This window comes from Molothrus aeneus, chromosome 2 (assembly GCF_037042795.1).
Source record: "Molothrus aeneus isolate 106 chromosome 2, BPBGC_Maene_1.0, whole genome shotgun sequence".
Classification (NCBI taxonomy): domain Eukaryota; kingdom Metazoa; phylum Chordata; class Aves; order Passeriformes; family Icteridae; genus Molothrus; species Molothrus aeneus.
The window spans coordinates 101,548,292-101,571,611 of record NC_089647.1 but is presented as its reverse complement, the minus strand read 5'-3'; the positions used below and the strand labels follow the sequence as shown (position 1 = coordinate 101,571,611).

Genomic DNA, 23,320 nt, shown 5'->3' with positions numbered 1-23,320 from the left:
CCACTGCCCTTGGTGTCTGCAGTGTTGTTCCTCTCATATAGTCTCACTCCACTCTTCTGTGACTGCAGCTACATCTGTGCAATAACTTTTTTCCTTCTTCTCAAATCTGTTATCGCAGAGGAGTTCCCATCATTTCTAGTTGGCCCAGCCTTGGCCAGCAGCACATCTGTCTTGGAGCTGGCTGGTATTGGCTCTGCTGGACATGGAGGAAGTTGCCAGCAGCTTCCCACAGAAGCCCCTCCTGTAGCCCCCAAGACCCTCCCGCTACCCAAACCTGGCCATGCAATCCAATACATGCCCATAGGGCAGGATGGATAGAAATGTGATGTCACAGAAAACCCTAACACTTGAGACAACAGTGAGTTAAACTCCCTGAACACTCAGGAGTTTGTGATCTCTTGGAGTCAATGCAGTTCCTTTTCTATTACTTTCTGTATTTTCCTTCTAACTGCTTAGTGAGGGGGAGTAGTTGAGTGAGTGACAAAATTAATAGCATGGCTCAAGTAAAATAATTGTGTTGTGCACCCTGTATTCTGCAGCTATTTTTGTTTTGTATGTATTTCTGGAAAACCCTCACAGAGACTGAGTTTTCTGGGTTTTAATTTTCCTAATGTCTGGAGCATGAAGTAGCACCGAGGGCCTCAGGTTTGTTTCCCCATAGCTTGGCAGGAATAATTCCCTCCCTGAAAGTGCAGATATTTTTACTCAATGTTACTTATCTGGGAGAAAACCTACCTTTAGTTCAAGTGTATCATCTCTGTCACAAAGTGACAGTTGCACCAGAATAACTTTACCGGTAAAATCTAAAAAACCTGCTTATATTAAGATCAAAAGTTTACTTTTAACAGCATTAAAAAAATATTTGGAAAATATTTTAAGACAAAACCACTCTACATTTGGCCTGGCTTGCCTAGAGCCTAAAAATGGCTTCTGTAGGCCTCACTCTTTCAGCCTCTCAGCAAAGGCATGGCTTTCTGCTTAATTCCTTTAACTATTTCACCTGAAGAACAGGTCCCTTTCTCAACTTATTTGCAATTATTTTCTAGTTTTTGGGGTTTTTTTCAGGTTCTTAAATTTGTGGTTTGTTCTGTGATTTTAAAATGTTGTGATTAAATACAAAACTTTCAGTGCTGGCATGCATTATATACTGGAAGATGAGCTGTTTGGAGTTTTGAGGATTTTTTCAGTCTGCTTGGCTGTAATTTTTAAGTTAAAATTTTGCAAAATCAGACAGTTAAAATATCCTAGCTTCTAATCCTGAAATTAACCAACTCATCATATAGTCTTGATAAGCTATGAAGTTGTAATTCTATTATAGTTAGATAAGTAATAGCTTATAGACTATATATGTATGTGTATACATATGCCGGTAGGGTTGCTGCATACATTACTTTACATATGCCTAAGCCATTTATTAATTATCTTTAAAAAGCAATAGTTGGTGTATGACAAGGCAGTAATTTTCAAAATTATTAGCTTTTGGTATCAAGAGACCAGCATCCTGAACAGAAGGTCGGAAGAAGCAAGGGTGATATATTCAGCCATCTCTAATTCTTGTTAGCAGAAGTAGATGGACTGTTTTTTACATTATAAAGATAGGAAAGACTTTCCTAGGCCACACAGTCTATATGAAAGGGTTTTATAATTTATTATATGTAAATATGGTACAGAAGAAGCTGGAAGACGGGAGCATTTAATTGCATAGATTTCACTATGCAAAAGGAGACAAGAAATCTAAGTCAAATAGATGATATGTTGGCTGGATAACAGTGCAGTGTTTGAGGATAAGATTAATACAGTATTTCCCATGTGTAAATAATTTTTTTTCTGAAAATTTCATTGCTTTTTCAATAGATAACTGCAGCTCTTTGCATCTCAAGATTCATTACCCTTTCAAATTGGATGGGCTTTTTTCATTGCAGGAATTGCTAATTTGCTGTTAAAGATTTAAGAATAGACTTAATAGACAAGCAGCTTTTGTGTTGCAGAGAACTTATTTATTTGAGTAAACCTGAGAAAAAAGTTTGCTAGCATATTGGTGGCTTGGGTTGCAGTTTATCTGAGTATTTTGTTGGGAAGTAAAGATAACAATCCAACAGATAACTATATTGTTACAACAGGGATAATTTAACTTAGGGTTTGTAAGGAAGGAATATGACTTGATCTTTATCTGCTAGAAATAATTTAAAATTCTAAATCCTCACTCAGATCAGCAAGAGGATGTACTGATACAGGTTTTTTTTATCTGTAATTTTAGTAACTGCATGCCCTACATTTTTAAGTTCCTGTGAAAAATCTGTTTCTCCTGTCTAGTTTACTAATACATTCAAAAATGTGCCATCTTCATATCCATTCTTTTCATGATCTCAGCATTCTCCCATTGTTCAAGGTGACTAAAAATGGCTGTGGCTTTTCTACATTTTTGGAGTATGTGAAAAAAGGACAGCTGTGATTTTGCTGTGCATGTTCAGTGCTATGATATCTCCAACACAGTGGTAGTTGATCATGGCAGGTGAATCATGTTGACCTCTGCCTCAGTGCTCCCATATAGTTACTCTCAAATATAAAGCTTACCTTCCTTTTAAACACTAAAGAATTGTCATAGCTGGAATAGGATACAGGTGCTTCTCCCAGCTGTTGAAACCTTCACAGTGGTCTGATTTCTGGGGTCTTGCTCAGAGGCTGAAAACTCTGAACTTGCTGGTTTTGGGCTCTGAAGGGCCATTTCTTGTGTCCTCACCCATTTCAGCACCTTGTTGAATTTACATATTTTATGTGGCATATTAAGTTTTTTTGGGTTTTACTTCTAGAATTTTATGTTGCGAGTCCTACAAAGTCTGTTACAAAACATTTCAAAGTTTGGGGTTTGGCTGGGTAAGCTTTTGATGGTAGCATGCAGCAGATGCTTTGTAGGCTCCTCTGGATTAAACATCCCTATAAAGTCCTTCCAGTGTCTATATTTCTGTATTTCTCTCATTGTGGGGAGCTCTGCATCATATCTTTCCTAGCACAGGGTGAGCTTAGAGGATGCAAGTACATCTCTGAAGCCAAAAATTTGGGAGCAGAACATCAGCTGTTAACTGTCAGACCCTACTAGGGTCCATGCATTACATTAAAAGGAAAAACTGAACAGTTTCTTTCTATTGTCACTTAATAGACCTGGACCCTTATTCATCAGCTTTGTTAATATTTGTAACTTTTCCACATAAATTTCCTTGAATTTAATGCTTGCAAATCTTGTGTTAAACAGTGCACTAAAACTTCTTACACACCAACACTACTCTAGCTGTTTTTTCTGTCAGCAGGATATTCTGTGTATACTCAAGTATATTTCCACTTCCATTTGTTTTCTAAACTCTTGCTGTTTTTATTTTAGGCTTCAAGTGGCAATTATTATTTTATTCCATACATTGTCACACCTTGTGCTGACTACTTTTGCTGTGAAAGTGATGCCCAACGAAGAGCCTCTGAGTACATGCAGCCCAGCTGGGACAATATCCTGGGGCCATTTTGTGTTCCACTGGTGGACAAGTTCCTCAGCCTTCTGAAGGATGTCCATGTTACATCATGGTAATGTTACAACACATACAGTTCCAGAACCTTTGATAGTCTCTTTTTTATATTATGAAAAAAGAAGGTACAGAATTTCTAGTTGAATTGATTATGAATTCTTTTCTTTTTTACTGCACTTAATATAGTGTTAAAAGAGGCTGCCAATTTTACTGCTTTTTGTATTCCTGGCCTGCAGTTGCAGTTATGCAGATTCTTCATAGAGTCCAAAGCCAAAAACTGTCCTTTTCTGTCATCAGATAAAATGTGTACATTGTAGCATGGGCATTCTGTTGTAATTCTCATTATTTGTTTTTGTTTATAAATATTAACCTTCTGGTACCACTTAATCAACATGATACTGATTAGCTATTTCTACAAGGGACTGTTGGAGTTTGGAGAATTGGGGCTGGAGAAGGAGGTCTTTCTTTCTCAGTTGCTCACCCTGTATTCTGCAGCTATTTCTGTTTTGTATGTATTTCTGGAAAACCCTCACAGAGACTGAGTTTCTGGTTTTTAATTTTCCTAATGTCTGAAGCATGAGGTAGCACCGAGGGCCCTGAGGCTTGTTTCCCCATTGCCATCCCACCCAAGTGAAAGGCTTGTCTAAAAAACTACTGTTCTTTTGTGGTCCTATCCTTGCAATCCCATGGATGACCCTCCTGTGACATCCTCCCCTGAAGGGCAAGGGAGCACCCAAGATTCCTAGATGCTTGTGGTTTAAAGGAATGACAAAAATCAGAGAGTCTGGAGAAGTTTGCAAAGTTTTATTAGTAACCTTCACAGTTGGCATGGAAATTGGTGTTTTAGTCTTTTGACCTCCTAGTGTAAGTTACAGCAGAGGGTTTTGGATGAAGAGTGTAGGGTGAAAGGGAAGAGAGAAAGAGAGAGATAAATTAAAGAGGGGCAGAGAGGAGGAAAGAAAGACAGATCACCCATCCTGGCTCCAGTGTCAGTCCAGCTGGGGTTTCCATGGTCTTGGGATGCATATGCAAGGCAAGCACCCTGGAATTTTTTTGGAATTTTTCTTTTTTTATAAATAAGTTTTCCCCACACTGGAGATCAGTTTCTCACTGTGTATGCAAATTAATTACGTGCAGTCTGTTCTTGGAGATCTTTCTGGAAATGGGTTTGAAGCCTTTGGGGGTTATTGGGTGGTCCTGATCCCACCTTGCAGTCCACGCCTGCTCTCAGCCTTGTTTCTGTGCTTGCACAGAAATGTATGAGGCTGTGCTTGCCAGTAGTGCTTGCTGTGGCCTTGTTGTTTTGCTTATAATGTGTATGAGACAGAACACTTAATTTTCTTTGCTTATGCTAAACCAGGTTTAATACTTTGAAAGACTCATTTGTAAACAAGAATGGACCTGTATGCACTGGAGTATCTGTCAGGTGGCATGTGCTAAGTTCCAAACTAGAGACTCCATAACCTGCTCCAGGATAAATTTACCCCTAAGTATCTGGTTGAGACCATTCATAATTATCATGCTGGCAATATATATATTATTTTTCAATTTACAAAAGAGCTGATGTTGGATTGTGCACTGGTATTAGTGTAAATAAGATGCACTTACTGGAGGCTTTTACAGAGATCCTGCCCACATTATCTATTATGTTCATCAAAGAGATTGCAACTAAATCAGCTTTTGTTGGCTTGTTTTTGTTTTAGTTTCTGTGTTGGAAAGTCTCCTTCCAACCTTCATGATAAAATAATATACCACCTCTTTACATCACACTGGTGTTTCTTCTCTGTGTCACTTTATTATCTCAGATGCAGCCTTTATAATACAAAGTGCCACATCTGTCAGGGTCAGTAATGGGGCAAAGAAATGCTCCAGTTTTCCTGTGTTGGTAAAATTGCCTCAGGATCCTGGTTGTAAGCCTATTGATACATAGCCCTACAGTCCGAGGTAGGGCAAGGTGGAATATTTGTAAGTAGTTATTGAAAAATACGGAAATATTTGATGTGAACCTCACTCTGAGAAGATTATACTTTTTATTAGAAATTATACTTTTTATTAGAAGCATAGCCATGTTTCATAAGAAATGTTTAACAGTTTTCTTTCCCTATGTCTAATTTCTATTTCTTAGTGCCTATTATAAAGAAACACTGCTAAATGACATCAGAAAAGCTAGAGAGAAGTACCAAGGAGATGAACTGGCTAAGGAGCTGGCCAGGATTAAACTGCGTATGGATAATACTGAAGTGCTGACTTCTGACATTGTCATAAACCTGCTTCTTTCCTACAGAGACATTCAGGTATGTGCTTAAAGACTAAGATGGATTATTTTACTGTGCAATTCTGGCTCTTGTTTGTTCTCCTGTGCTTCTTTGTTTGTTAAGTAGTGATGGGAGCAATTGTTACATTGTTTAAATTTGGATTGTCTTTTGGGCAGTTCAAGGGGATAGAGACTCTTACTTATTTTGCCTGTGAACAAGAGACTCAGATTAGGTGACTTCCCGAGGTCTCTCCCTTTGCTTTTAGTAATCTTTCACTTCCTTAAAAAAGCAAAAAACCCTACTGAATAAAGATGGTTGCCTTGCTCTCCTCTGCTCTACCTTTCCTCCCTCCCCCCATAAAATATATTAAATATATTTAGAAATTAGGAAAACACATTTGTTATGACCATTGTATTGGATAGAGATGCCCACATTGAGAACTATAATTCAATGAAACATTAATTTGCTTTTAAAATCTAACTGCACCCTTTTTTCTTGTTTTAGTTTTTTTAAAATAAATTCTGCTTTTGCTAAAGCAGCTGTTTTTCCAAATTGAGAGTCTGTGTGTTTAACATCCATTCTCAAATATAATTTCAACCATTCTATAGATTTTTTTTCTCATCAGCAACTAAGTTGGCTATTTCTTGTGTATAAATGGGTTGTGAGAGCAGTGGGTGACCGCATCATCCTTCATTACCAAATCTTCTAATCTGGAATGCATGTTTTCCTTACAGCACTTTGTCCAACTTCATTTGGACTGGCTCTGGTTCCCTTGAGAAATGTACTCATCTCAAAACATGTTTTGAACAAAAAGATTCAGTAACACAAGGCCCTTTGAAATGTCAGTAAACTGGCCTCTTCAGCACTGTAGATGTGGGTTACCCCTGAGAAACCCAAGTGAGTGCACAAGTGACTGATGTACTTCAGAGACAGCTGTGGTTGAGTCCACGGTGACCTGGTGAGGTGTCATTCACCAGAAGATCTTAATAAGACCTGAAAAAGCCAGACTTGTCATCTCTTTACTGGTGCTGGGAGAGTAATTGATCACACTGGCTATGGGGATTCAGTAGTTTGGGGATCATGGTGAAGAAGAGGCAAGCACTGACATGGGCAGACAAAATCCCTGTGTGTTCCCACTCAGCCTTCCTGGCTGTTTCTCTTAGGAGCAGTCCCCTGAGAAGCTGTGATACCATACATGTGATCATGATATGTTTTAGCTTAGTGATGCTTCCCTCCTTTCAGTTTATTGTACTTCAATCCTTTTTATTGTTTTTTTAATTTCATCCCAGGACTATGATGCTATGGTGAAGCTGGTAGAAACACTGGAAATGCTTCCTACCTGTGACCTGGCTGATCAACACAACATCAAGTTTCATTATGCTTTTGCATTGAATCGGTGAGGGTGATTGATTGAAGTTGTTTCACTTTAGTGCTGTTCCATAGGGGCTTATATGTAAATTTATAGTGCAGATAATATCAAATTCCCTTCCCTTTCTGCACACATGCATCACAGTCATCTCTCCTTAATACCATACTTACTGTGCACCAGGACAGTGTGTAACTTCTGAAATTGTCATTTTCCAACAACCATTGTTTTGTCAACAACTCGGAGACAGTGGATCTGTTCCAAAACCCACCTGACTAATTGCAGAAGACTCCAGTGATACCAAGGGGTTCTTGGTCAGTCTGAGATTGTTTAATCTAAGTTGCTGGTTGTTCTGAATGTCATCAAATGTTTAGGGTGATAGAGTTATGAATGATTTATTAAAGTAATAGGTAAAAAGCACTGCTTGATCCATGAATACACATTCATGATAAAGTTTCCTTGGAAGACTGGATGGTCATCAGGACCTGCAGGCATATAATTTCTTTAGGAAACACTGAAATATTATTGAACTCTTCTAGTTAGGTACAGACTTTTGTAGTACCTGTGTATAATAATTACTCCTTTTCTAAAGAATTTACATTAAGATTGTCAGAGAAAATAGATCTTATGCAAATGAAATCCCATGTAATAATAAAAGTAACTGGCTAGATGGAATCCACATACTAATTAAGGATTGGTACCTAGCTAACTAAAGCTAAACTAAATTAGCCTGCTGATTGTGAATTAGCTAACTAAAAATCAGCATTGGACAACATCAGGATGGCATAAATCAAAGAGATTAAGAACTTAATAATAGATCTGGAAATGCAGTTCCTATGGCATTTTCTGGAAAATAGTAATAAATTTGGTCCTATCTGACAGTTTAATCAGACACAAGAGAAAACACTAAACTGTTGCTCATAAAAATACTGCATATGGATTTAGCCCTATTTTTCAGAACTTTTAAAAATTATTTCAGCAATTTGACTCAAAATGTTTAAATTTGCCTGTAAGAATAATGCTAGAATCATGCTTTGTCCTTAGGAAATGTCCTAATATAATCAGTTTTTAAAACTTTTTCATTTAGATGTGCATAACAAAATTGGCAAGCTCCTTTACTGTCCTGGTCTTCAAATTCTTTGTATTTTGAGCAGCATGTGAAATCCCTGCCATTAAATCTTCTGTTTTGACAATGCCAATAGCACCCTGGTAAGACAAGATAAAATTAATTGCTCATGAACTTGCTTTGCCTGTCAACAGCTTTCATTGAAATGATTATTAGCCCCATCCAGCATGACGCTCCTTGTTTTCTTTTGGGAACTATTGAAGCATTTCTATAGAAAAGGTTTTTCAGAAATAAATGACTGGTTTTTCATTGGTAAGAATGCAGAATTTAGCTTCTACAGATGTTTTTGACTTCTTCAAACAAAATAATGGACAAAACTCAAAAGCTGAGACTTAAACATTTTTAACAAGTCCACTTAGTTCAAAATGACCCCTAAAATGTTGCATTTAGCATCTTACTTGCATGAAAATTTTGAATCCCTAATTTTGTCTGTTTTAAAAACAAATTATTTTTAGTGATTTCATCAGAAGCTACCTTTAAAATAAAGAACTGTATTTTCAGTTCATATTCTATTAATTTCAACACACAGAACACTATTAATGTTGATAAGTACAGCTGATTGAGCCCACCAGGAAAACAATACATCATATGCAGTACAGAATTAGCAGCTGTAAGAATATGTGACCCTGCAGAATGTTAATGTGTGCTTAATTTCATAAAAAAGTGTACTAGAACTGTGATCCAGAGAGAGTAATTAGTTTATTTCCTCTTGGACTCTCTAACTGAGTTCTCCTGGCCATTAGTGTCACTTGCATTGTCAAGTCAGAGTTACTCTGGTGCTGCACAGATCCAGCACCATGGCAGGAGGGGCTGCAGGGCTGGTTCTGGGCCCCCCAGTGCTCTGCTGCTTCAGCAGCTGGGCACAAGCCCAGCCTGAAGCCCAGCTGTGTGTAGCTCCAGGTTAACAAGTAGTGCTCAGGCAAGGGACAGCCATGTTTCACTTTAGGTTCTGTGCCATTCCAGCCTAGCTGCATGTCCTTTGCCCAGAGCCAGCCTGTGTCTGACTTGTCTTGGATCATAGCAAAGCAAGCCTGGGCCTCACTGATGGGTACTGAGCAGACAGGTACTGTCATCTGTAGGGCAGGCAGACACTTCCATGCTGATTTCTGGAGCCCTGATTCATGTAGCAGGTGTTTAAGCACAGCCCCTCTCCTAGATTGCTGTCTTCCTCTCTGGCTGCCTGAGAGCATCTTGGATTTGCCATCTCTCATGTCTGTTATCAGAGGCTAACAATGGCTGTTTGCAGTGGCAGGCTTGTGCTTGTTTCCAAGCCTGGGCAATCTGAATATATCACCATCCCTGGGTGATGGAGCAAAGGGCTATTGCTTCTCCAGTGTCTTAAGGTAAATAATTTGGATGTAACATAGGAACAGAGCAGACTCTGCTCCCTTCTGTACAGACACAGGCTGGTTTAAGACATTGTTCCTTGTTGCCTCCTAGCTGAGATGTAAGTCTAATTGTATCTTAATTTAGACCTCTTTAGATATAAGTTCAGTCCAAATGTGCAACATGAGTATTTTCAATATTTGTATTCACAGCTGGGGTATGAAGTAAGATGCTGTGCAATTGAGGGCTGGGTGTTCCAGATGTGGATGGCTGTTTGTTTCAGTCCATGGTACACCTTGCCTGGGAGGCAAGCACTGTGTAAGGAGTACTTAAGACCAATTAAATTTTCTAATTGGTCTTACTTACCAGAGCTGGAGTTATAATGTCCTGGAAACTTGCAAAGAGTCCCAAGGGTATGCCAAAATCTGTTCAAAACAGAGTAGACTTCAAAACCAAACCCAGTCTGGCATGAGGCCAGAACTGTGAAAATTTTAGTCTCTTTCCAGAGCACTTCTATCTTCCTTTATATTAAAGATGAGGACAGCTGCAGTCACTATTATTTAACTCAGCATGCTGTGTTTTAACGAGCAACATATTCCAGTACCATAATAAAAGAGGGCAATTAACAAGTGAAGGATGTAATAGGGTGCAAGTAGAAAATCACTAGTAATTGTGAATAATACTAGTAATTGTGAATAATAGTAGCCACTGAAAATTGTTCCCATTGTTAAGCACTAGGGTATTTAAAATGTTCTGTTCTGTGATTACTCAAATTTAGTAAAAAAACATGTTCTGGGCCTCCTCCTTTTACATGCCTGGCTTTCATGAAGTACCTGGGGTGTATATGAGGGAGGGAAAAAAGCTAGTTTTTTTCTTTGTCATATCTGTTTGGAGGCTTGCAAATTTAGTTCTTGTCAAAGCCTAATTTGGGGTCTTGTTTTCCTCATTCACTGTTTCAAATATTGAAGATTCTACAAGCAAATTACATCCTCAGTGAAATGTATCTTAACTCAAAAAATTAGTTTCTGGTTTTAAATGAGAATGCAAGTGTACTAACTCTTTAAAGTGAGTTCTCATACTTCTTAATAATTAAGATTTTTTTAAAAGTTTTTGCTGTCATTAAGACATGGAATGAAAAGGAAAGCAAATGTTTATTCCTTTGAGAAAATACTTTCCATTAATACAAGAGTTTTTTGTCATATATAGTCTTCTCCATCTAGCTAGATTGAAATAAACCATACAGGGGAAGATGTGAACACAAAGCTGAGAAAAATAATTACACTACCTGTTACCAACAGAGTGAGCTAATTCTTGTCCCAGTGAAAAACACACTGTTCCTGTTGACTTTTTTGGGCAAAGGCCTGGTTCACTGAGTGTATTTCTGGCTCTGTAACCATGCCAATTCTTTAAAGCTGGTAAAACCAGTTTCTGAAGCAGGAAGATTTTTTTTTTTTGGTTTAGGAGTATTTAAAACTAGGTCTCCTTATAAAGACTAGAGTGTAGAGAAAGATTCACCGTCAAGAAGATGGATTTGGAGAGCAAGAAAGGAGCTATGATATCAAAGAGAAAGGAAAAAACCTACCCTTTTTTATTTTTTTTAACTGTGTGTTCCAGGTGAGATGCTGTGATAGGAGTTTGTTGCCCTACAGAATAATTCAGGGAGGTAAAGGAGGAGTAGATAGTTGGATAAGACAGGGAGACAGATGCAAGAGGCTTGTGTAGACCAGGGAGGTGAGAAGATTGCTTCTGTTATTGAAGAAGCATGGTAGGGTCTGCAGACAGATGAACCACGAGGCAGAACTGCAGTGAGCAAGCTGGCAAACTGGCAAGTGCATCAGCCAGCAGTTTCTGGAGGATTTGGTTTTGCTGTCAGACAAAACCAAACTGGCAGCAGAACACTGACACGAATTCTGAGGAAGTGATTAGAGGCTATAAAGGTACCCAGCAGGACAGCTTTTGTTTTAAGAAAAAAAATTCCTATGTAGGAATTTTTCTGTCAGAAAAACCTTAGTTTGTTGAAGATTCAGAAACAATTCTGTATCATTTCTTCATGCAGAAACAATTCTGTATCATTGATCATTCCCTCAATTTGAATTTTTTCCCCTAATCCTAATAGTTCAGTTTCCTTTTTAAATAAAGCTTAAAACTGTGCACAGTACTGACAATTAATGTGCTGGGTATTTGTAAAAGACATCATGATTTTTTGTTTTTAATTTTTATTCCTTGATCATTTCCTTTTAATTCCTAGCATTGTGCTTGGGGAGACTTGGCAGTGTTTTATTGAGCACTAGGATATTTTCATAATTGCCCTAGTTTTTGGAAGTAACTTGCAGATCTCTTTCTTAACTGGCTGCAATTTCTGCTGCTGTCATGTTCAGATAATGTAGATTCATTTTCTCTGGTTTCTCTGCAAGTTCTCACAAGGTAACAATTGCAGTAAGAGGATTAAAATGTGCTAACAAAGAAACCAGTAAGAAAAAAAAAGGAGTTGTATGAAACACTTCCCAAGACCTGTGGGGTTTTTTAATATAGTTTCTCAATAAATTGTAGTAGTACTCCTTTTTCTTACCTCATTGACCATTAAAACTATATTTTGAAAGAATTTTCAGATTGTGAGTAGTGATTCTAAAAACTATGCCCCCTAAAACCCTAAAAATATGAAAAGTAGCCTATATTTTCACTGAGTATGTATGCAGATTTCTTTAAGGTAGGACATATCTTCTTCCAGATGTGAAGAGTTTAACAGATTGTGTGTTGAAGAGCACCATTGAAAAATGCCAATTTCAAAATTCTATTTCATTCCTAAAGTTGACTTGTTTGTGTGATACCATGAGGGACATTTGTGTTTCAGTGCAAGATGGCCTGGAAGCACCAAGGAGCAGTAAAATGACCTGGTAGGGTCATTTTTGTAGCTGCCTACTAAGATTCTCCTCTGGCTTATAAAACTTCATATTCAGGGGATGTACTTTGCAAGTCTTACCTGGTGTACCAAGTTAATCCATAAAGAGAACATTTTCTGCCTTCCTTCTCATGCCTGTGCATCATCATACACAGTATTTTGGCTTTCCCTGTTCAGAGGGGCTGTGGCATCTCCATCCTTGGAGGTTTAATAGATTTAGCTTTTCAGACACAGCCAGGCCTGCCATGATCTAGTGCTGGGCCATGGACCTGCTGAGAGAGGAGGATTCTATTAGATGACCTCCAGCAGTCCTTTATGACATGTTTTTTTGTGATTTTTTCTAGTGTGGCTTTAAATGGGGTGTGGGGAGCATGGGGAAGCTAACATAGTTGAGATTGGTTTAAAAAAAATAGAAGTCAGTGCTAAGCCTTAATGGCTTAAGGTAATCTCTTCTACTCTATTGATAACACCACAGATCTCTGTCAAGGCAACTTGAAACAAATTATGAGCTGTCAGGCATGCAGACCTGACAAAGTGTGGGGTCTGAAATAAGAAATGAAAACCTATCTTGGTCAAGCATAACAGTTTCTGCATATTATCCAATAGAATATTTTCATACTGACTTCAGAAAACTTGCTTGGAGCTTATGTGATCTTTCAGGTTGTTTGGGTGTTTTTCTTTGTTTTCCCCCTCTTTTTGGGGATTTAGAAGCTGATAACTTCCTAAATTTGTAAATTATTATAATTGGTGTATGGGTTTTGTATTATCCAATGGGCATTGAATTCTGCTGCAGTGAAAAACAGGGTCTAATATAAAGATACCTAAACTGATTATTATTTAATTATATCCTGTTAGATGAGTGCATACTTGTCATGTGCTAAATTTTGTTGTGTTTAATTATTTTTAACAATATTTTTTTCTGTATAAGAGAGAGAGATCTTTCATTTTAAGGTCTTTAGTACAGTGTTTATTTAGAGCTTGGTCCTTTGTAACAATCTCCTAGTATTGTATTTGGTGTGTACAGTTTCATCCTTTGATGACCAGGGATGTTAATCTGCACAATGTCCCATTTTAAGCAGTGTCTTGCTTTGTTCATTGTATTTCTTCTTTGATTATGCTTTTCTTAAATAGTACCTAACACCTCTTTATATCAACATTAATAAATAACCTATTTCACAGAAGGCAGACTTGAGAAAGCAGTGATTTTTAGATTTTCTGTTTCCATACTGAAGGGGAACGTAAGGTTTTAGTTGTGCATTTCTTGTGTTTTCAGGAAGAGCACAGAACACATGCCAACTTTTGTGATCACTATATACAAGACCAGGGAACTACTGGACTTTAATATCAGGGCTTAATTTTGTTCTAAGCTCTGTTTACTCAATTTTCTGTGCTTTAGTGTTAACAACAGTGAAACTTGGGTACTCCTAGTGAAAGAATCTGGTTTGTCCAGAAGAGGTTTGGTTAGAGCATGCTGACCTGGGCAATGGATTTACAGTTTTTACCTCCTGTTTATTTCTTGTAAAACTGAAGAAAGAGACCAAATTTCTCCTTGTGTGCTTATTAGAGAAGACCAATATTTATTTCAGAGCAGTTAATCTGAAGAAAAAATGCTTTAAAAATATTCAAGTACTTGCTGTGAAAATTTATGCTCTGCGAGTGACTTCAAAGGCAGGATAAAGCCTTAACAACCAGCTACAAAGCTGTTTAATCTTATTAGATGTTCTCCATCACCTAACATGCACAGAAGCCTGAATTTTGCTACAGATGTGCTGTTACTGGTCTTATTGCATCAGCTGGTTACCTAAGGAACAGAGCCCCTTTACAATAAATATTAATCATTTTGGGGCATGCAAGTAATACATTTACCAGAAACCATTATCTGCTACTGGTATTGCTGACAAAGTACTGATAGTCCTTGTAGGCCTGTTCATGGATACCTAGGTGGGGATTGGAAAATTGTAAACAGTTCTAAAAAGGGGTTGGTAAATATTTTAACTCTCTCTGGTGATGGAAAAAAGTGTTGAAAAGGCTATTAAACTCTTCAGCTGTGTTTGCATTACTCTTGCAAATAGACATTGTTGTTTGTTCTAAGTGACTTTTTGCAGTGAATATTGAGTTCTGAACTTAGAAAAACAGCAAGGTAAATGGAGGCCAAAATTCTGACTGTTTAATAATAATAAGGAATGGAAATGTTATTTAATCACTATTTTCTTATTAACACAGTTCTTAAATGTTTGTCAAAACATGCTGTATCACAGCTGTTTGTTTTCCAAATCCTTTTGCAATCTGAAGAATTTTAATTAAGAAATACAGTTCAATTTCACCCTTCTATTCTTGTTGGAGTTCAAAGGCTCCATATTGAGCTCTCTCATTCTCTTGGATAAGATTGGATTGGCCTGGCTTCTCCTGCAATTAGTTGGTATTTGCTGGTATTGTTTCTGGATTCTCTGGATTCAAGATTACAAATCTTGGACATAGCTGAATGATCTGTCACACTGAATGCTGAAAATGGCCATTTTTGTTAAGTGTTGTCAGGAATGAGCGCTAAACAGGCACTTTCACTTTTTTCTAATTGCAGGATGTTCAGGGTGTGCTTGTGTACACAGGAAGGAATCAAATTAGATGGCAGATTTTTGTCAAAGAGGAGTTCTGGGTTTGCTTCAGTTCTTATGTGAGCTACACATAGAGACCAATGACAGGAGAGTGAATTTGGATTTTCAGTCAACCAACAATCATGCATCAGTCTAAATAAAGTCAAGTGTGTGTATGATGGATGGATTGTGGGATAGATGAGGGATACTGTTCTCCCATCTTGCAGGTACTGTTTCAGGTCTGAACTCATTTATATTATTCTCTGTATTTGATTTCAGAAGAAATAATGCAGGTGACAGAGAGAAGGCCCTACAAGTTATGCTTCAAGTCCTGCAGACGTGTGACCACCCTGCTCCAGACATGTTTTGCTTATGTGGGAGGATCTACAAGGATATGTTTCTTGATTCTGACTGTAAAGATACCAACAGTCGAGATCATTCCATTGAATGGTAACAGAAAAAAACAAAAAACAAAAACACCAAAAAAATCTGTTTAAAAGCATTTTTAGACCTTTAACTTCTGGATATGAAAAGCAGGGCTGTAATAATTAGAAGATCAGTTTTTCTACTTATCTCTGTTTTTCAGGGTCCTGTTTGAATTAGTGGTTTACTGAGCATCAGATCTTTGTATATGTATTTCCTTGCTTCTCTTTATAAACAATCCTGGAAATTGAATGATGCACCTTATTGGGAGGGATGTTGACTAACCTGTGTCTTTATTGAGGAAATATATAATTGATGTGTCTTAAGGCCAAAATGAAGTACAAATGAGATCATGGGGTTATGTTAGTCCTCTGTGCAAGGATGGTTTCCATACTGGATCCCCAGGAAATGCAATGGTCTACTGGTGATAAACAGTGTTATAAATTTTCTTAAGACATTAATGCATGCATATGCACGCAGGCTCTCACTGACATACTGTTCATATAGGTGTGTTTGTATAATCATACTGCTGAGTACAATAATAATTTAGCAATGTGGGTTTGAACTGTAATTGTGCAATATTCTCTCCCACCCCCTCTTTTCCCCACCATGCAACATGGGTGGGGAGCAGTGAACTTGCAAGCTTCAGGTGGATCTCTTGATCCTGCACCAGCTACTGGCAGGCACTCAGCCTGTGTCAGCTGTGTCTCAGTTACCTTTAATGAATATGAAGCTTTAAAACAAAGGGTTTGGGGCCATTGGTGCCAGCTAGCCATATAATCCTTACAGTAAATCAATACCTTAAAATACCTGCCAAAACTTTGCAATATTTCAGTTCTTCTAAACAATGAGATTTGAGTTCTTGACTCTTCTCTGCAGGTATCGCAAAGGATTTGAACTCCAGCCAACTCTCTATTCTGGAATTAACCTTGCAGTTTTGCTGCTTGTTGCAGGACAACAGTTTGAAAGCTCAATGGAACTGAGAAAAATAGGTAAATAGCCACACAGTGCCACAGACAGGTTTTCAGCCTCTCTCCCTATGAAGAAAACAAAGTACTTACAGTGATGGGTTGCATAGACACGAGGGTGGTTCAGGCTTTTTTGTGGAGGGTCCTGGATGGCAGCCTTAAAGCACAGGGATCTCAAAAGCACATTTTCCTTCTGGCTGCCTTGGAGCAGCTTTCTGGTATCATGGCCCATCTAAAGGGACCCAGAGATTGGAGAACAACAAAGAACCAACTTCAGCACCATCTGTAAACTGCCTTTACTGCACCACAGAGATTATCCCATTGCAAAACCAACAGGGCACAAAAACAGGAAGAGACAGTGTGGCCCAGTTCTCCTCAGGAATGCCAGGACAGGGTTTCTGTTGTCACTGAGTTGAGAGATCCACAAGAATTATTGCCTGGAAGGACCTACCAGGAGAGTTACTTGTCTACCTAGAGATATGCAGATCTTCCTAGGGAGATGATAGCTGAACATTATATTTGGAATCTGGTCTTGCCTGAAATGCATATTTGAGCCTTAAATGTTGAGTGCAAACGTGGCTTTAAGTTATTTCTCTGACCCTGCTCTGGGGTGGACTTGTGTGAACCTCTAGCCATGGATCTCTTGCAGTAAATGCAGATGAGGACACAGATTTGTGCATCTTACACTGAGAATCAAGAGGCAGATAGCCCAGACAGGAGGTAAAAGAGGTTTTTCAGCCCTGTGTCATGGGGGTTCTTCACTGGAGGTGTGATTTGCAGATCCTTCCTCTGTATTGTGCAATGTTATTTTCTGGGGAAAACTTACTCCTCTTTATTTTCATCAGTAATGCTTAATCAAGTCTTGAATTAGTCTTTTACTGATCAACTTACCAGTAAAAAACACAAAAGAGTGTTTTAGTGATAGAAAATTGTGGTTTCCAATTGAAATTTTACAGGTGTACGGTTAAACAGTTTATTGGGAAGAAAAGGAAGCCTAGAAAAAATGAACAATTACTGGGATGTGGGACAGTTCTTCAGCGTGAGCATGCTGGCAAATGATGTTGGTAAAGCAGTACAAGCAGCAGAGAAGCTTTTTAAGCTGAAACCTCCAGTGTGGTATGTGGTAGAAGGCTGTTGCTCAAGCACTTAACTATGGGGAAATACACAAATTTAAAAAATCTTGCAGTCACATGGATAACTTGACTGGATTTTTCCATCTTAGATTGTTTGCAACTCTTAGTTTATGCTATGTTCTTTTATTATGAGAAGGAAGGGGGAAGGTGAAAAATTAGGTTATCCAACATTGTCAGTTATATCCCATTGAAGCATGTATTTTATAAGAAAGCACTTGGCTATTAGTAATGACTCCTTGTGAAGTAATTGTGAAAAATTGTGAAACCATTGTTTTCAGAGTTAAGATAGCTGCTGCTTCCCTCCACCATCTTCTAGTTCATCATATCCTGTCTAATCCCCATGTAACTACTTGTGTAACCATACCCATTTGCAAAAAGCTATTGTTCATGAACATTCATGTGAGCTTGTGACTCAAGGCTTTGTCTAAACTTGCTATTCTTTCCAGAAATCTGTAAAAATCCTACACTACCATTTCCATTGTGGTAACTTTTAAAACACATTTCATTTTGGATGTCTAAGTCAGTGAAGTGGTTTTAGAATCTGGTTGAATTTTGTTTTCTCTCTGTTAACTCACTAATTCAATACATTCTAGGTACTTGAAATCATTAGTTCAGAATCTGATGTTAATTCAGCGTTTCAAGAAACTCACCATAGAACATTCTCCTAAACAAGAAAGGTTGACTTTCTGGCTAGATATAATTTTTGAGGCAACGAAAGAAACAACTAATGGACTGAGATTTCCAGTAAGATGTTATGTCCAAACAAGTTTTGTATGTTTTATGTTTCTGGATAGGATATTACAAGAATTGGAAGACTCTAAACATAATACTTAAAAATGTAACTGCCTGTTGTTTCACTGCATGAACCAAACCCCTGTACTTTCTTAATATTTATGCTATAAAAAATTAACCCAGCAACCTAAAAGCATTCTAAGAAATACTTGTAAGTCTCCTATAACAAATTGTGATACTGCTATTCTGTTTTTCATAAGAACACAGAGTATTCCTGCCTTGCCTTGGCCTCCTGTCTCCCTTGAAAATTTTTTAGGTCTTACTTCAAAATTACCTTTTGTCTATATCTGAGCATCTGAAGATACTGTAGTGTATTAGCTACTGGTTTCTTAAGGAAAAATGCTCTCTGTCTTCAGGTTTTGGTGATAGAACCAACTAAAGTCTACCAGCCTGCCTATGTTTCAATCAACAGTGAAGCAGATGAGAGCTCTCTGTCTTTGTGGCATGTCTCTCCCCCTGAAATGGTAAAAGTGTCAGCAAGTTTGTTAAATGTACTGATTAATTTTACATAAAGTAGTTGTTTACATGTAGACTTTGGAGCACTTTACAATAATTTAAAATTTGCTACATTTCCGTGAAGCCCAAGCCTCAGCATCTCTTGTGCAGATACAAAAGTTGACATTTTACAGAGAAAATAAAAGGAGTGACTATGATTAGAAATCAAATGGTTCTGATGTCACTCAGATTTAACTTTTCTTGACCATGTCTCTTAGAAGTGTTATTTGGTCTGCTCATAATATTTCTCATTCGAATTCTGTGAGTTTAGTTAAAATGCAGGTCAAAGATTAAAAGTAAAGATAAAGCCCAGAATTGTGTTCAATGTTTTAGGCATTTTAAACTTTTACAACTGTAATATTTGAAACTAGAAAAAATGGCCTGTGACAAGTAAGTCTCAAGAAATAAAATATTTGGTGTCTTGGATTATTGGATAGGGCACAGGGGATTAAGAAAGGAGTAGGCACAGTTATGGACAGTGTCAGCTCTTAAAATGAGAAATAATTTGAGTTTCACATTGAAAGACTTGAAATCTGCAATGTATTTTGCTACACTTTGTTCGTATTAGAGCAACATAGATGGAGAATAGACCAAAAGCATAGAGACAAAGTGTGGAAAAGAAGCATGTTGGAGCAGGACAAGACCACATAATTACCTGGATCTCTGAACAGTTTTTCCTGTATATTTTTCTACTTCACTGTTTCAGGTGAATGTGTCTGACACAACTTTGCTTTGTGGAACAAATTTCTGGTGTATATCTGACATTGCTAAACAAAATCCAGCTCATAGCTATAATTAGATTTATGGAGGGCTGCAGTCCTAGAGACAGGCTGTCCTTCCTCTGTTTTGCCTCCAGTGTGTTCCCTGGGCCAAAGCTGTTGGCTCAAAACCTCTTAGGGAGACTGGTGAATTTGCCTTTCCTTGGAGTCTAGATAAGAGTGGCACATAGTCTGCTCCATGTTTAATGTGAAATGTAGATGTATTGCATCAAAACATAATGTTTGGTAAATTGTGCTGCGCAACTTATTCTTCAGGTTGAATTTACATGAGGAAATGTGGCCTTTGCTTCTACCCTGTGCCATTTATATTCATTTTTTCCTCAAAATGAAGTAAAATAGCAATGTATTTACCCAGGTATTAATCTTATTGCAAAATACGGGAGCGAGGGGGAAAAAAGAAAGAGAGAGAAAGAAGGAAAGAGAGAGACATGTTGGAAAACCTTTATTTTCCTTACCGTGCTGTGACTTTGTTTTCAGTATTAAGTCATTAAACTGTGGTTGATTTTATCTATTTGTTCTTTACAGAAACAGATTCATGAATGGAATTTTACAGCTTCTTCCATTAGGGGAATAAGGTTGGTACGTTAGTAAACAGTTCAGTGTCTTTTTGTGTGTCTTTTATATTTCCCATAAGTGCAAAATCTGGATTCTACCTTAAATCTCTCTCTTTCAATGGCCTGTTATAAAAGCTTGTTCTGTCCAGCCTGCCTTGAAATGTCACAGAGGAGTTTTCCTTTCCATGCATGGGCAGATCTGTACATTTCTCATAGGAACACTCAAATCTGAGAGGGTTATTGGGTGTCTGTATTCTCTGGTAGACTTTCGTTTTCCATTTTGTAACTGATTTTTGTAGATTTTTCTAAATGTTTCACTGAAGTTATTGCCATCTCTGCATTTAAAAACATGGAGGGCAGAAGGAAAGAAGAGCCCTTAGTGCTTCTTGCTTCCTTCCATAAGTGAAAGAAGACTTTGTTTTCCTTTAAGTAAATGAACCCATAGTATCTGTTTTCTGTTTGGAATTCAGAAATGCTGCTGATATGGCTTTATTTAAATACCTGCTAGCTAAAACTTGAATTATTAGAGAACTAATAAATGAGGCATAGATGTAGTTTTTGCTAAGGACAGAAAATAATTCTTAAGCTGTAAGTAGACTACTAGGGGAGTTTCTCAAGGACTTAGAGCAATGAAAACACTAGTCATAAGTAAATGGGTCAAAACATTAGTTCCAAAAAAGAACAGAATATTATATAGAAAGAACAGGATTGTTCTGAAAACTGAAAGGATAGAAAATATTCACATTTGGTGTTAATAATTGCAAAATGCAAGACTACATTTAGAAAGTAGATTATGTATGTTAAGTTGGGCTGCTTTGCTGCCGAAAGGGTGAGACAGAACACCAGGAGAGGAAAAAAAATTAAACCTATCTCTTCTCTGAATTATGCAGACTGCAGCTAAGAACCAGAGAAACTGGTAGTTCAGGGAACAGTACAGGGAACACCAGGTGGGCTTTTGCCTTCTCTCTGAGCTCCTGAGTCTCTACACTGTGGATCTGGCCTTTCTAGGGACATCAATGGCTGTTGTCTGGGGCCACTTGTGTGACTGCATAAGCTTGAGTGACAAACCTTCTGATTCAAGAACAAGAAGAAATTCAGATACCTAGTGAGTTTTGTAGTTTTGAAAGGAGAGGACTTCTTTGGTCTTGACTAAGAGTGCCTCAAGTTTTAGGTCCCAGGTTTGCCTTCCCTGAACTTGCATAATTTGCCTAAGCAAGTAAGCTCAGTGAAGAAGTATTTCTCTGAGTAATATGAGAGGTGGTTGAAAACCTAAAACTGTGAATTTGAACATAAATTCTATCACAACTTCAGTCTTTTCTTCTAAAGAAAAAAAGAGCAGGCTTTGGTTTAAATGCATTTTACATGGTATTTTATTCTGTTACTCCAATGCAATGTGAATTACTGAAGTCTGTGGAACTGATTGAGAATAATTCAGCATAAAGTTTCTGTACCACATTAATTACCTTCAGTCAACACAATGCACAGAAATTAATCTTTAAGAAAGATAACTTTAATCAAAAGGAAGCAAGCAATTAATTTCATTTGCTTTGATTTTTATTCACTGCAGAGTGATTAAAAATTCACTGTATTACAAAGCTCAAAGAGGCAATCTTTTTTAAATTTATTAGAGTTATATGTTTGCTTTGTATGTGACAACTTCAAATTACTATACTTTTGAAATTGTGTTCCTTAAAAAAAATTGTGGTCTCAGTTAAAATACACTCGATCAAAACTCTTAAACTGTATTCATACTAACCAGTTCATCTTATATACCCCATACATGACAATGTTTATAATGCAGTATTGTTACTTAGATACTGCCTTGGCTGTCCTATATTTGCCCCTGGAAGAGTCACCTTGCTTTGCAAGTCTGATATGTGCTTGTCTGACTTGTTAGACTGGAAATTGCTATATTAAATGAAACTGAAGAATGGCATAGTTATTACTTTCACATATTTCTAGAAAAGTTTTCAGGCAAAATTCGGATTTTTTTGAACATTTTTGAGGTAGCCCTTAATGGTGCTTCAACAGGCAACATCAATTGGTCATGTAACATGGGGCAACTTTGCTGTGTGCTGTCATGTATTTTAAGTAACTGGCTCAGCAGAAGATATGCAAAATAGAAGAGTTTGATTGAACAGATCAGGCAAGAATCTAAGAAATTTTGTTAACTTAATGCACAAAAATACCTTAAGAAGCCTAACAACTTGGGATTATGTAGCAAAATACTTCAGTGCAAATGGTTAGTGTAAGAGGTTAATTCTTAGATTTATTTTCATATTGTTACTGTGTTTTATGGCATTTCACTTTGTGCTTCAGTGCATTTATATGGGATATATATGACACTGACATAACACAATATGCAATAAATAATCCCTTTTTCAGAATTATTACTGCAATTTGGAGTAAATACTGGTCATCCCAAAACTAGTTTATCAGTTTTAAGGCCATAAAAAGCATAGACTGAGAAGGATCTGTTACACTGTTAGTATTTCCCAGTTCAGTTTTTTTGTAGAAGCAATGGAATTATAAAAATACTTTTCAATCTTTAAGGAAAGGTTATCTTTTAAAAGCTAAATTAGTGTCAGAACAATTCACTTTCCATTGAGGTGTCATCAAGTACCAAGGAATCTGATGGAATTGTGCAAAAGCAGAAGTGGAGATGAACAACAAACCAACCTCAACACAAGTCAGTATTTTACCAAAGTAAGCAGCAGCTTATTTATCACAATGAAGGTAGGATTATAGAATCTATAAATAAGCTGAAAACCACTAGTTATAAGGAGAATATATATAATTTCATACTGCTTCTCTGAGGTAATTAACTGTGAAAATATATTTCTTAAGTGTTCATCATTAAAAAAAAACCTCCTCATTGCTCTATTTCTTACAATAGTTATATTCAAAATAATGTTTTCCTAATGTGAATTTTACAGCATTTCCAAGTTCGATGAACGATGCTGTTTTCTTTATGTCCATGATAACTATGATGACTTTCAAATCTACTTTTCTACAGAAAACCAATGTAGTAGGTAAGTTCAGTTTGTGTGGGTGTTGCATGCCTCATCTGTATCCTCAATAAAATCGATTTCGTAAAGATT

At 37.3% G+C, this 23,320-nt stretch overlaps 1 protein-coding gene across 1 annotated transcript in view; it reads left to right on the top strand.

Moving 5' to 3' along the window:
- Positions 1 to 23,320, top strand: part of MAP3K15 (mitogen-activated protein kinase kinase kinase 15) — an 80,529-nt gene that overhangs the window by 34,383 nt on the left and 22,826 nt on the right. Inside the window, exons 4-13 of the mRNA XM_066571646.1 lie at positions 3,377 to 3,570; positions 5,638 to 5,806; positions 7,057 to 7,163; positions 15,355 to 15,525; positions 16,378 to 16,490; positions 17,423 to 17,582; positions 18,193 to 18,343; positions 18,748 to 18,855; positions 20,191 to 20,240; positions 23,156 to 23,251. Coding sequence (XP_066427743.1) covers positions 3,377 to 3,570; positions 5,638 to 5,806; positions 7,057 to 7,163; positions 15,355 to 15,525; positions 16,378 to 16,490; positions 17,423 to 17,582; positions 18,193 to 18,343; positions 18,748 to 18,855; positions 20,191 to 20,240; positions 23,156 to 23,251 — 1,319 coding nt within the window. The remainder of the gene's footprint in view (positions 1 to 3,376; positions 3,571 to 5,637; positions 5,807 to 7,056; positions 7,164 to 15,354; positions 15,526 to 16,377; positions 16,491 to 17,422; positions 17,583 to 18,192; positions 18,344 to 18,747; positions 18,856 to 20,190; positions 20,241 to 23,155; positions 23,252 to 23,320) is intronic.